The 14,157-nt window shown below is 45.1% G+C and overlaps 1 protein-coding gene across 2 annotated transcripts; it reads left to right on the forward strand.

Annotated features, from left to right (window-relative positions):
* Positions 1–7,200: 7,200 nt before the first annotated feature.
* SAT1 (spermidine/spermine N1-acetyltransferase 1) lies at positions 7,201–10,322 on the forward strand. Of its 2 annotated transcripts, XM_030807635.1 has the most exons (6): positions 7,201–7,548; positions 7,773–7,824; positions 7,915–7,998; positions 9,435–9,536; positions 9,630–9,670; positions 9,796–10,322. In XM_030807635.1, the coding sequence occupies exons 1-6, from the start codon at positions 7,483–7,485 to the stop codon at positions 9,964–9,966; spliced, it is 516 nt and encodes a 171-aa protein (XP_030663495.1). In that variant the 5' UTR covers positions 7,201–7,482; the 3' UTR covers positions 9,967–10,322. The 2 variants fall into 2 exon arrangements, with proteins under 2 accessions (XP_030663495.1, XP_012356375.1); XM_012500921.2 differs by lacking the exons at positions 7,201–7,548; positions 7,773–7,824; positions 7,915–7,998 and having other exon boundaries at positions 8,809–9,536.
* Positions 10,323–14,157: the final 3,835 nt, after the last annotated feature.

Genomic DNA, 14,157 nt, shown 5'->3' on the forward strand with positions numbered 1-14,157 from the left:
AAGAATTGCTTGTACCTGGGAGGCAGAGGCTGCAGTGAGCGAAGATCGCACCACTGCACTCCAGACAGAGCAAGACCCTGTCTCCAAAAAGAAAAAAAATAAAAATGGATGAAGGACTTAAATAGACATATCTCCAAAGGAAATGTATAAACAGACAATGAGCATATAAAAAGACATTCAGCATCACTAATCATCAGAGAAATGCAAATTAAAACCACAATATCACCTCACATCTATTGTAACTGCCACTATTTTTTGAAAGGTGGCCAGGTGTGGCAGCCCACGCCTGTAATCTCAACACTTTGGGAGGCCTATGTAGGAGGATTACTTGAGCCTAGGAGTTCAAGACCAGCCTGGCCAAGATAGTGAGACCCCCATCTCTACATAAAAATACTTTTAAATTTTTTTTAATTAAAGAAAGGCCAGGCATGGTAGCTCACACCTGTAATTCCAGTGCTTTGGGAGGCTGAAGTGGGAGGATTGCTTGAGCCCTGGAGTTCAGGGTTCAATGAGCTAGGATCATGCCACTGCACTCCATCTAGCCTGGATGACAACCCAAGACTTTGTCACTTGAAAAAAAATAATAAAAAATAAAAATAACCAGAAAACAAAATGACAACTGCTGGTGTAGATGTAGAGAAATTGGAAACTTTATACACTGTTGGGAACGTAAAACAGTTCAGCTACTATGGAAAACAGTAGGGAGATTACTCAAAAAATTAAAAGTTTAAGTAACATGATCCAGCAATCCCACTTCTGGGTATATATCCAAAAAAAAAAAAAAAAAAAGAAAATAGGGCCAGGCGCGGTAACTCACGCCTGTAATCCCAGCACTTTGGGAGGCTGAGGCAGGCAGATCACGTGAGGTCAGGAGTTGGAGACCAGCCTGGCCAACATGGTGAAACCCCATCTCTACTAAAAATACAAAAATTAACCGGGCCTGGTGGCACATGCCTGTAATCCAGCTACTTGGGAGGCTGATGCACGAGAATCGCTTGAACCTGGGAAGTGGTTCAAGGTTGCAGTGAGCCAAGATCGCACCACTGCACTCCAGCCCGGGTGACAGAATAAGACTATGTCCAAAAAAAAAAAAAAAAAGTGTTCATGGTAGAATGGTAGAGAGCAGTGGCCCTTGGTCCAACAAAACCAGTCTTAAATCATAAACATTCATAACTCTATCATGTCCCAACTTTAACAATTTTGTAACCCCTCTTGAGCCTCAGGTTTTGCCAACTGTAAAGACAGTGCTATTACTTATTTCACAAGATAGTTGTAAGGGCTAGGCATGGCAGCTCACACCTGTCATCCCAGCACTTTGGGACGCTGAGGCAGGAGGAGTGCTTGAAGCCAGGAGTTTGAGGCTAGCCTAGGCAACTTAGCAAGATCCCATCCCTACAAAAAAATTTTAAAGATTAGCCAGGCATGGCGGCATGTGCCTGTGGTCCTAGCCACTCAGGAGGTTGAGGTGGGAGGATTGCTTGAGCCCAGGACTTGTGGTTGCAGTGAGCCATGATTGCATTATTGCCCTCCAGCATGGGCAACAGAGCAAGACCCTGTTTAAAAAAAAAAATAGGTCCTGGTGTGGTGGCTCACGCCTGTAATCCTAGCACTTTGGGAGGCCGAGGCAGGAGGATCCCCTGAGGTCAGGAGTTCGAGATCAGCTTGGCCAACAGGACAAAATCCCATCTCTACTAAAATTTTAAAGAAAAAAAAAATTGGCCAGGTGCGGTGTCTCACACCTGTAATCCCAGCACTTTCAGAGGCCGAGGCAGGTGGATCACCTGAGGTCGGGAGTTTGAGACCAGCCTGACCGACATGGAGAATACCCGTCTCTACTAAGAACACAAAATTAGCCGGGCATGGTGGCACATGCCTGTAATCCCAATTACTTGGGAGGCTGAGGCAAGAGAATCACTTGAACCTGGGAGGTGGAGGTTGTGGTGAGCCGAGATTGCGCCATTACACTCCAGCCTGGGCAACAAGAGTGAAACTCTGTCTAAAAAATAAAAAATTAAAAAATAATTAGCTGGGTGTGGTGGCGCATGACTGTAATCCCAGATACTCAGGAGGGTGAGGCAGGAGAATCGCTTGAACCCAGAGGGCGGAGGTTGCAGTGAGACAAGATCACACCACTGCACTTCAGCATGGGTGACAAAGCAACACTCCCTCTCAAAAAAACAAAAAAAAATTTAGGCTGGGCATGGTGGCTCATGCCTGTAATCCTAGCACTTTGGCAGGCCGAGGCTGGTGGATCACTTGAGGTCAGGAGTTCAAGACCAGCTTGGCCAATATGGTGAAACCCCATCTCTACTAAAAATACAAAAATTAGCTCGGTGTGGTGGCTCATTCCTGTAATCCCAGGTACTTGGGAGGCTGAGGCAGGAGAATCGCTTGAACCCAGGAGGCAGAGGTTGCAGTGAGCTGAGATCATGCCACTGCACTCCAGCCTGGGCAACAGAGAGAGACTCTGTCTCAAAAAAAAAAAATAGTTGCAAGAATCAAATGAGACAATTAAAGCAAACTGCCTAAGACAATGCCTTGGCTGATTCCCTTCCCAATACTCTTCCCCTACCCAGTCGTCCTCAGTTACAGGGATTCTCTTTCTCACAAAGATTAAATTCTGCTGTAAAAACCACACACACATCTCTAAAAGTAATGTGTATACCCTGAGGGCTGGTTTCAAAACTTGGTCATCCTTTAAAACCTCCAAGTACCTAGCACAAGACTCAGTAAACACATGTTCATCTGCCAACTCACTAACCAAATAAAAGTTTTCCAAATGCTAGACAGTTAATCCCTTTTTTCACACCATTTTCCCCCTGCTGTTCAGGAGCTATATATGCCATTTTAAATATAAATTCCACGCTGGGCATGAGATTTCTCATGCCTGTAATCCCAGCACTTTGGGAGGCTAAGGCATGAGAATCCCTTGAAGCCAGGAGTTCAAAACCAGTCTGGGCAACATAGAAAGACTCCTATCGCATTAGCCAGGTGTTGTGGCACACGCCTATAATCCTAGCTACTTGGGAGGCTGAGGTGGGAGAATCGCTTGATCCTGGGAGGCAGAACTTGCCTGGGTGACAGAGGAAGACTGTCTCAAAAAAAAAAAAAGAAAGAAAGAAAAGAAAGACTCCCATCTCTACAAAAAAAATTTAAAGATTAGCCGGGCATGGTGGCACATACCTGTGGTCCCAGTTACTCAGGAGGTTGAAGTGGGAGGATTGCTTAAACCCAGGAGTTCAAGGCTGCAGTGAGCTATAATCATGCCACTGCACTCCTGCCTGGGTGACAGAGCAAGACCCTGTCTCTTAAAAAAAAAAAAAAAAATAGGCCAGACGCAGTGGTTCACACCTGTAATCCCAGCACTTTGGGAGGCCAAGGCAGGTGGATCACCTGAGGTCAGGAGTTTGAGACCAGCCTGACCAACATGGAGAAACCCCACCTCTACTAAAAATACAAAATTAGCCAGGCGTGGTGGCACATGCATGTAATCCCAGCTACTCAGGAAGCTGAGGCAGGAGAATTGCTTGAACCTGGGAGGTGGAGGCTGTAGTGAGCTGAGATCACACCATTGCACTCCAGCCTGGGCAACAAGAGCAAAACTCCATCTCAAAAAATAATAATTTTTATTTTATATATATATAAAAATATATATATGGCTGAATGTGGTGGCTCATACCTGTAATCCCAGCACTTTGGGAGGCCAAGGCTGGTGAATCACCTGAAGTCAGGAGTTCAAGACCAGCCTGGCCCACGTGGTGAAACCCCATCTCTACCAAAAGTACAAAATTAGCTGGGCATGGTGGCAGGTGGGAGGCTGAGGCAGGAGAATCACTTGAACCCAGGAGGCGGAGGTTGCAGTGAGCCGAGATTGTGCCATTGCACTCCAGCCTGGGCAATAGAGTGAGACTCTGTTTAAAAAAAAAAAAAAAAAAAAAAATATATATATATATATATATATATATATATATATGTAATGTTGGTTGCATCTATCCATTCATGACCATGGAAAAGCATAATGTGATTCACTGCCATGAAAAACATTCAAACGTCTTAGAGTTCTAGGCTTCTTCATGTCCACAAACACAGTCACAGTAGGCTTTTTTAGCTGTCTGTTTTGTTTTGGTTTTTTTGAGAGAGGGTCTCGCTCTGTCACCCAGGCTGGAGTGCAGTGGCGTGATCATGGCTCACTGCAGCCTCAACTTCCTGGGCTCAAGCGATCCTCCCACCTCAGCCTCCCAAGTATAATAGCTGGGATACAGGCACACGCCACCACACCCAGCTAATTTTTGTATTTTTTTTGTACAGACGGAGTTTCCCTATGTTACCCAGGATGGTCTCAAACTCCTGGGCTCAAGCGATTCATCCACCTCAGCCTCCCAAAGTGCTGGGTTTACAGGCATGAGCCACCACTCCTGGCCACCATCTGTTTTTCAGAATAGGTTCTTCTTGTCATAAGGACAAAGCAAAGCAAAAGATCATGAAACTTAAACTGGGCCGGGCACGGTGGCTCACGCCTGTAATCCTGGCACTTTGGGAGGCCGAGGTAGGTGGATCACCTGAAGTCAGGAGTTTGAGACTAGCCTGACCAATATAGTGAAACCCTCTCTCTACTAAAAATACAAAAATTAGCCAGGCATGGTGGCGTGTGCCTGTAGTCCCAGCTACTCAGGAGGCTGAGACAGGAGAATGGTTTGAACCCGGGAGGCAGAGGTTGCACTGAGCGGAGATCACGCCACTGCACTCCAGCCTGGGTGACAGAGTGAGACTCCATCTCAAAAAAAAAAAAAAAAAAAAGAAAGAAAGAAAAAAGAAACTTAAACTGGAAAAAAAAAATAGAAAAAATTGTAATGCATTTTAATGAAACAATCACTATTCCACTTTTTTTTTTTTTTTTTTGAGACGGAGTCTTGCTCTGTTGCCCAGGCTGGAGTGCAGTGGCGCAATCTCGGCTCACTGCAAGCTCCGCCTCCCGGGTTCACGCCATTCTCCTGCCTCAGCCTCTCCGAGTAGCTGGGACTACAGGCGCCCGCCACCACGCCTGGCTAATTTTTTGTATTTTTAGTAGAGACAGGGTTTCACCGTGGTCTCGATCTCCTGACCTCGTGATCCGCCCGCCTCGGCCTCCCAAAGTGCTGGGATTACAAGCGTGAGCCACCGTGCCCGGCCCACTTTTTTTTTTTTTTTTTGAGACAGAGTCTTGCCCTGTTGCCCAGGCTAGAGTGCAATGGCGCGATCTTGGCTCACTGCAACCTCCGCCTCCTGGGTTCAAACGATTCTCCTGCCTCAGCCTCCTGAGTAGCTGGGATTACAGGCACTCGTCACCACGCCCATTTTTTTTTTTTTTTTATTTTTAGTAGAGACGGCGTTTTACCATGTTGGCCAGGTTGGTCTCGAACTCCTGACCTCGTGATCCACCTGCCTCTGTAGAAGGAGGGATCAGACTATCCCCAAAAGACCACCCCTAACATTCAACAAGTGATTCTCTGCCTTTGCTAGCAATATCCTGTACGTAGAAAAGAAAGCAGAAGTAGATTCTCTGTTACCCTTCCTGCCCTAGGGGGATTCCACAGATACTGAGTTGCCCTGGGAGATTATGAAACTCAAACGTCTTTCTCAAAGATCTTTAAAAATCACTGATTCTCAACTGCCTAAGTTACAGCTACTAGTCTTTCCTGACAGTGTTGGCTAGACCTCATGGATGACCAGAAGGCCTTTTCCTCCTCTGCTTCTGTCTAAAATGTCAACACTTAGGAGAGCTTGTCATACATTTCCTGGTAACAGTAAATTAGACCGCTATGACTAAGCACTAGTGATAGCTGCGTAACTATAGCAAAACCAAAGCCATCTGCTTTTTGGATTGCTTAGTTTAATAGAATAGTGATTGTTTTGGCCGGGCGTGGTGGCTCACGCCTGTAATCCCAGCACTTTGGGAGGCCAAGGTGGGAGGAGCACTTGAGCCCAGGAGTTCGAGACCAGCCTGGGCAAGATGGTGAGACCCTATCTCTACAAAAAAAAAAAAAAAAAAAAATTATCAAGGAATCCAAAGACCTTACCTTCGAAAATTGTAAAAAACATGGGAATACACAGGCACATATTCTTTCAGTCACCAGAGCAATAACATCATCACATATTATGTAAATGTATAATTATTTCAAAAAAAAGTTAAAAGAAATGAAGCACAGAAGATGGATCATGTAGGGATTACAACAACTTTCAACAGCAACCGAAGTCAGAAGACAGATATCATCAATGTGCTGAAAGAGGAAAACTTCTGAACCTCAAAATCTATAAACAGTGAAATAAATCCTTCAAGAATTTTAAGATGGGCTGGTCCAAAGGTAGTGAGTTATCTCAGTTGATTGTTCACAATCAGTTACAGATCAAACTCCTTATTTTACTCTCACTACTGCACTTGACTAGTCTAAAAAAAAGAATTATAAGATGAATTAAAGACACATTCAGATAAGCAAAACTGAGAAAGTTTGGCAAAAGCAGATCTTTACTAAAGGAAATTATGAAGAATGTACCTCGGGCAGAAGGAAAGGTGTCAAGATCAAGTGTCAAGGAAGATTAGAGATTTAAGAAGGTATAAGAAGGTTAGAAAAGTAAGAAAAAACATGCTGTCAACTCTAAAAACTACAAGTATAAAGAAAAAAGATTATTGGGAAATCCAAATAACCTACCTTAGGAAATTCTAAAAGAATATACGAGCTCACATTCCTTTGGTCATAAGAGCAGTGTCATCATTAGACATCAGGTCGCCTCTGGAAAATTCCATTGTGAGTTTAAAAGGCAAATGACGTCTATAACTCTAAAACTATTTCTCCCACCGAAACTCTAGAAAGGATCTTGGGATCTGCAGGGTCTCCCGGATCACACTTTGAGAACTGCTGCTTTAATCTTCCTCCCATCTCCTAAGGCCAGGGCTCCTGAGTTTGCTTCCCTGACCGGCCAAGGAGAAAAGAGCAAGGTCACTTGTGGGGGGGGCGGGGGGGGCTGCAGAGGGAATTCCCCTCTTTCATTTGCAAATGTTACTGGGGGACACACCGGCTCCCAGTAGGGTTTCCGCCAAGGCTCCGCGAAGCGCCACCAGAGGGCGCCGCTAGCGAATCCCACAGCGCGCCCCGCTACCCCCACTTTTGTCCTCCGGGTTCACACGGGTGCCCGGAAGAGAGGGTGGTGCCTAGGAGAGGAAACGATGCGCCCCGGGGCCGCGGCCTCATTGGATGAGAGGTCCCACCTCACGGCCCGAGGCGGGGCTTCTTTGCGCTTAAAAGCCGAGCCGGGCCAATGTTCAAGTGCGCAGCTCTTAGTCGCAGGTCGACTGAGGTTTGTCCGTCACTCGCCGAGGTTCCCTGGGTCATGGTGCCAGCCTGACTGAGAAGAGGACGCTCCCGGGAGACGAATGAGGAACCACCTCCTCCTACTGTTCAAGTACAGGGGCCTGGTCCGCAAAGGGAAGAAAAGCAAAAGACGAAAATGGCTAAATTCGTGATCCGCCCAGCCACTGCCGCCGACTGCAGTGACATACTGCGGCTGATCAAGGTAGAGGAGAGCCAGAGCTCCTCCCGGGGCGTGGGGTGGAGGTGGCTCCGTTTCCCAGGGTGGGGTGATTCACGTCTTGAGGTCTCGGCCAGTGTGAGAGCCCAGCCTGTTCCCCTTTCTGCGCCCATCCCCGGCCCGCCCGCCCCATTCCGTTCCCCTGAGCTGGCCGGGCTGGAGCCTCATTTTGTTTTCTACTTTTTTCTCTCCTATGTGCATCCCCCCAGGAGCTGGCTAAATATGAATACATGGAAGAACAAGTAATCTTAACTGAAAAAGGTAATTCAATAGTGGCGGGACGGGGGACAAGCGTTCTGTGCTTGTCACCTTCGCCAAGGCCATTACCGTCCCTGCTCCCCCTTCTTGCAGATCTGCTAGAAGATGGTTTTGGAGAGCACCCCTTTTACCACTGCCTGGTTGCAGAAGTGCCCAAAGAGCACTGGACTCCGGAAGGTAACCCCTCTCCCTTTCCAGAAGCCAGAGAGACCGAGTGTTATGTAAGAAGTAGTGTCGGCTGTGTAGAACCACTGACTACACAGGCCGAAGTTACTGAGAACTTGGACAGAAAAAATAGCCAGCAAGTGTTCAAACTACTGAGGAAAAAAAAATTAGATATGCTGCACTTAAGAATACTAGGGCAGGTTAAAAGAGCTGTTTAAGTAAGTATCAGAGTGCTGTGGCGACTCGGAAGAGTTTAAGCTGCTTAAGTAAGTATAAGTGCTGTGGAGACCCGGAAGAGTTAGGTATAATGTCATTTGTTGTAATTCAGTTTCATAAAATGGTTCTTGTTTGACCCTAACGTAACAGTTTTTGTAATTGTGTTAAATCACATTTTTTTCTTCAATTTGTCCCAATCTTCAGGTTACAGTCTCTAGCTTCGCCATGTACATGGCCCTTCCGTGTACATGGATGGGCGGGGAGGTAACTAAAAGATCCTTTACACAATAAAGTAGATGATCATGATAAATGAGGTAAGGTCCTATTATCACACACTTCAAACACGGTAGATCAGAAACCCACTATGATACTCGCTTCCTGTCTGTTTGCTAAGGAATATGAAATGGCTAGAAAGTTTAATTTGAAACCTTTGCCTCCATTTGGAATAGTAGACACCTGTTAAGAGGGTGTCAGATGCCTTTTTTTTTTTTTCTGGCTGGTCCCTGTTGATTGGTCAGAAGACAGCTCAGCTAAAAGGGGAAGTTGTTTGGGTGGTTGCTTTTTTTCTGACGTCTGTTCCTCAGGCTAGAAGAAATGAGCAGAAAACAAGGGATGAGTACTTTTAGAGTATGTGCATGTTACGTAATACCTGTTTCTGGGCAATGCTGCTTCTTCTGACTCAACAAATGGGGAGAGCAAATTGAAAATGCGTAAATTGGAAGGCAAGTTCTGAAATTAAACGTTGTACTTTGGCCTGATGTTCTGACCTTTAAGGAAGCAAGAGTTTGTAAACTTCCAAATATTTACTATTCTGAACTGCCGTGTAAACCTGACGTATTCCCAAGTCAACATACCAGTATACCAATAGGATGTGAATAATGTGTGTGTTGAGTTTAAAACCATAGCAGTTTTGCTCTGGCAAGTAATGAAAGCGTTCTCACTTCCTGAGTGTGAGCTCCAGCAGACTGCAGAGTGGCCAGTCCACAGTTGTAGCCTGACTTCAGTGCGTTCTGATGTGTGCTTTTTGCAAATACATGTTCTCAGAACAGTGAGATCATCCAGCAGTGGCCTGGACTGCACTCACATAAAAATCATGAGACAGTCATGGCTACTTGTTTCTGTAATACATGCATGTATGTTTTTTAAAACCTATGATAGGCCTCTGATTCTGCAGCTGCAACTTTTATGGAATGTTTTCTTTCTGCACATCTCATGTGATACTCTTATTACAGGACACAGCATTGTTGGTTTTGCCATGTATTATTTTACCTATGACCCGTGGATTGGCAAGTTATTGTATCTTGAGGACTTCTTCGTGATGAGTGATTATAGAGGTATGACTGAGTTCGGAGCAGAGGGTTTGAAGAGAGTTCAGGGTTATAAATCCTTACAATGACTTTTTAAATTGTACTTCTCTTTCTTTTTAGGCTTTGGCATAGGATCAGAAATTCTGAAGAATCTAAGCCAGGTATGTCTTAGTTTTTGGTTTCCAAATTTGTAAGTTTACTGGATTATTTTAATGATGGAATAAAAATTGGGTCTTGAAAGCAGGCTGAAATGTCGCCAAGTGTGTGTTTTACTCTCTCATGATAGGTTGCAATGAGGTGTCGCTGCAGCAGCATGCACTTCTTGGTAGCAGAATGGAATGAATCATCCATCAACTTCTATAAAAGAAGAGGTGCTTCTGATCTGTCCAGTGAAGAGGGTTGGAGACTGTTCAAGATCGACAAGGAGTACTTGCTAAAAATGGCAACAGAGGAGTGAGGGGTGCTGGTGTAGATGATGACAACCTCCATTCTATTTTAGAATAAATTCCCAACTTATCTTGCTTTCTATGCTGTTTGTAGTGAAATAATAGAATGAGCACCCATTCCAAAGCTTTATTACCAGTGGCGTTGTTGCATGTTTGAAATGAGGTCTGTTTAAAGTGGCAATCTCAGATGCAGTTTGGAGAATCAGATCTTTCTCCTTGAATATCTTTCGATAAACAATAAGGTGGTGTGATCTTAATATATTTGAAAAAACTTCATTCTCGTGAGTCATTTAAATGTGTACAATGTACACACTGGTACTTAGAGTTTCTGTTTGATTCTTTTTTAATAAACTACTCTTTGATTTAATTGTTTGGTGTAAGCATTTTTACTAATTCTTTCTTTCTTACACATCTTTCTTGCTGTTGAAGACAAAAATGACCCGCAAACATCATTGGATAAACAGAATTGCTCAAAATAGTTTTTAACCCAATCTAAAGTTTTTATGGTCATGTGTTATGCTAGTATTTTTTTTTTTTTTTTTTTGAGACGGAGTCTCGCTCTGTCGCCCAGGCTGGAGTGCAGTGGCGCGATCTCGGCTCACTGCAAGCTCCGCCTCCCGGGTTCACGCCATTCTCCTGCCTCAGCCTCTCCAAGTAGCTGGGACTACAGGCGCCCACCAACACGCCCGGCTAATTTTTTGTATTTTTAGTAGAGACGGGGTTTCACCGTGGTCTCGATCTCCTGACCTCGTGATCCGCCCGCCTCGGCCTCCCAAAGTGCTGGGATTACAAGCGTGAGCCACCGCGCCCGGCCGTTATGCTAGTATTAACAAAGTCTGGATAGAAGCCAGTTGACCAGTTGACTATCAAGGTTTTATACATAGCAACATGTAAAACATGACTTTTTTTTTTTTTTTTTGAGACACAGTCTCATTCTGTTGCCCAGGCTGGAGCGCAGTAGCGCAATCTCAAAGCTCACTGCAACCTCTGCCTCCCGGGTTCAAGCAATTCTCATGCCTCAGCCTCCTTGAGTAGCTGGGACTATAGGCATGTGCCACCGTACCCAGCTAATTTTTGTATTTTTAGTAAAGACGGGGCTTCACCATGTTGGCCACGCTGGTCTTGAACTCCTGACCTCAAGTGATCCACCCACCTCAGCCTACCAAAGTGCTGGGATGACAAGGGTCAGCCACAGCGCCTGGCAAAACATGGCTTTTTACATTGATGACACTATACACTGCATCTGACGGAATTTTCTTTTTTTTTTTTGAGACAGTCTCGCTCTGTCACCCACGCTGGGCAGTGTGGAGTGCAGTGGCGCGATCTCGGCTCACTGCAAGCTCCTCCTGGGTTCACGCCATTCTCCTGCCTCAGCCTCCTGAGTTCACGCCATTCTCCTGCCTCAGCCTCCAGAGTAGCTGGGACTACAGGCGCCTGCCACCACGCCCGGCTAATTTTTTGTATTTTTTAGTAGAGACGGGGTTTCACCGTGTTAGCCAGGATGGTCTCGATCTCCTGACCTCGTGATTCACCCGCCTCGGCCTCCCAAAGTGCTGGGATTACAGGCATGAGCCACTGCACCCGGCCTGATGGAATTTTCAAGAGCTGAAAACCAAGTTAGAAACTGAGGCCCACAATGAATAAACCCATCATTACACAAGTAAAATGTGGAGATAGGATTATGAAACATTGAAAATCAAGAAAAAACATCTTGTCCCTAAAAACCTCATGCCACATAAGACTTTTTTTTAATAGAGCCAAGGTCTCATTCAATGAATAAACTCATCATTACACAAGGAAAATGTGGAGGTGGGATTATGAAACATTGAAAATCAAGAAAAAACATCTTGTCCCCCAAAACCTCATGCCACGCAAGACTTTCTTTTTTTTTTTTTTTTTTTTTGAGACCGAGTCTTGCTCTGTCGCCCAGGCTGGAGTGCAGTGGCATGATCTTGGCTCACTGCAAGCTCCGCCTCCCGGGTTCACGCCATTCTCCTGCCTCAGCCTCCCAAGTAGCTGGGACTACAGGCGCCCGCCACCACCCTGGCTAATTTTTTTTTTTTGTATTTTTAGTGGAGACGGGGTTTCACTGTGTTAGCCAGGATGGTCTTGATCTCCTGACCTCGTGATCCACCTGCCTCGGCCTCCCAAAGTGCTGGGATTACAGGCATGAGCCACCGTGCCCGGTCAATACTTTTTTATTTTTTTATTTTTTTATTTTTTTTGAGACAGAGTCTTGCTCTGTCGCCCAGGCTGGAGTGCAGTGGCGCGATCTCGGCTCACTGTAAGCTCCGCCTCCCGGGTTCACACCATTCTCCTGCCTCAGCCTCCCGAGTAGCTGGGACTACAGGCGCCCACCACCACACCCAGCTAATTTTTTGTATTTTTAGAAGAGACGGGGTTTCACTGTGTTAGCCAGGATGGGTCTCGATATCCTGACCTCGTGATCCACCTACCTCGGCCTCCCAAAGTGCTGGGATTACAGGCGTGAGCCACCGTGCCCGGCAACTTTTTTTTTTTTAATAGAGCCAAGGTCTTACTCTTTCGCCCAGGCTGCAGTGCAGTGGTGTGATCACAGCTCACTGCAGCCTTATCTTCCCGGGTTCAAGCAATTTTCCCACCTCAGCCTCCCAAAAGTAACTGGGACTACAGCTGCATGCCACCATGCCCGGGTAATTTTTTTTATTTTTAGTAGATACAGGGTCTCGCTAAGTTGCCCAGGCTGGTCTCAGATCCTCCTGCCTTGGCCTCCCAAAGTGTTGGGATTACAGGTGTGAGCCATGGCACCTGACCAAGATAATTTTGAAGGTAAATTGGATCACTGAAATTAGGGTCTCATGTGTACTGAAAAAGTACACATTTTTGTACAGGAAATTTGCAAACAGAAAAGCTCCAGTTGGACACAAGTATAAATCAGATAAATTAACATCTCACTTGGAGGGTGAATTTGTAGTCCTGTGTTAATACAATGGATTTTTAGAGCAGAGAAACAATAGCCCTTAAAACTGCCGGGGGTAAAGAAGTAAACAAATGCTTTCTTAAGGACTGAAATGAAAAAGAAAAAGACCATTTCCCCCTAGATATGTGAACTCCTTTCATTATTCATTAAATTGGCCCAAATTCCTAAACCGACTAATTTCCACAATAACGAAAACGGTAGTTGATAAGGACCACTGTAGACTAATGTCCAAGATAAATGTTTTCCAAAAGAAGTCAGATACCAGAAAACAATGCTCTATATCTCTCTGAGTTCTCCAGGAAATCAATACTGAGCTCCTCAGTCAAAGGTAATGTTGTCCTGCAAGCCTTTATATCAGTATCTGTTACGGCTTCCTAGATTAGAAGGCAGCCATATACAAAAATGTAGCCCTGTATTATATTTAATACAGGAAGGCTTTGGGATTTATTGGTGGCTCAGAGAGCATGCCATGAAAACGGGCTTACAGAGTCAATTATCAACCAGGGGCCTATTAGGTAGGCAAGTAACTACATAAGATAAACTGGCAAAAATGAAAGGGTAACTAAACACAAAGAGCCTTGTGGAGAAGTAAGATATTTTGCAAATTGTGTTTTGGAAAGTGAGCCTCTTAGAGGAAAACAACTACATGCTGACTGTGGTTAAATATATGAATAAATTAAATTAACCACCAAGTTACAATATAACTCTTTGTTTCCTCATCTTTCTTAGAACTTAGCCTTAAAGGCCCAGTGTTGTGAAGATGAAGGCTTTTATGAAGTTTTGTGTCCACTTTAAAGAAGTCCCTTAAGTGTAAAATTTATTTATTTTAATTTTTATTTGCTTTTATTTGTTTTTTTTTGTTGTTGTTGTTGTTGTTGTTTTCTTGAGACAGGTTCTCACTCCATTGCCCAGGCTGGAGTGCAGTGGTGCAATCACAACTTACTGCAGCCCCGACCTTCTGGGCTCAAGCAATCCTCCTACCTCAGCATCCCAAGTAGCTAGACCACAGGGACGCACCACTACGCCCAGCTTTTCTTTTTTTTTTTTTAATTTTTTGTAGAGATGAGGTCTCGCTATGTTGCCCAGGCTGGTCTCCAACTCCTGGCCTCAAGTGATCCTCCCACCTCGGCCTCCCAAAGAGCTGGGATTACAGGTGTGAGCCCGTGCCCAGCCAACTGTAAAATTTAGAAGCTGAAACGCCAGCTGGGAGCAGTGGCTCACGCCTGTAATCCCAACACTTTGG

This window comes from Nomascus leucogenys, chromosome X (assembly GCF_006542625.1).
Source record: "Nomascus leucogenys isolate Asia chromosome X, Asia_NLE_v1, whole genome shotgun sequence".
NCBI classification, from domain to species: domain Eukaryota; kingdom Metazoa; phylum Chordata; class Mammalia; order Primates; family Hylobatidae; genus Nomascus; species Nomascus leucogenys.

Coding starts and splice junctions, on each gene's coding strand:
- SAT1 (XM_012500921.2), top strand. CDS start 9,128: ATGAAAGCGTTCTCACTTCCTGAGTGTGAGCTCCAGCAGACTGCAGAG. Junction 9,537..9,629: donor CGTGATGAGTGATTATAGAG/GTATGACTGAGT, acceptor CTTTCTTTTTAG/GCTTTGGCATAGGATCAGAA. Junction 9,671..9,795: donor TTCTGAAGAATCTAAGCCAG/GTATGTCTTAGT, acceptor CTCTCATGATAG/GTTGCAATGAGGTGTCGCTG.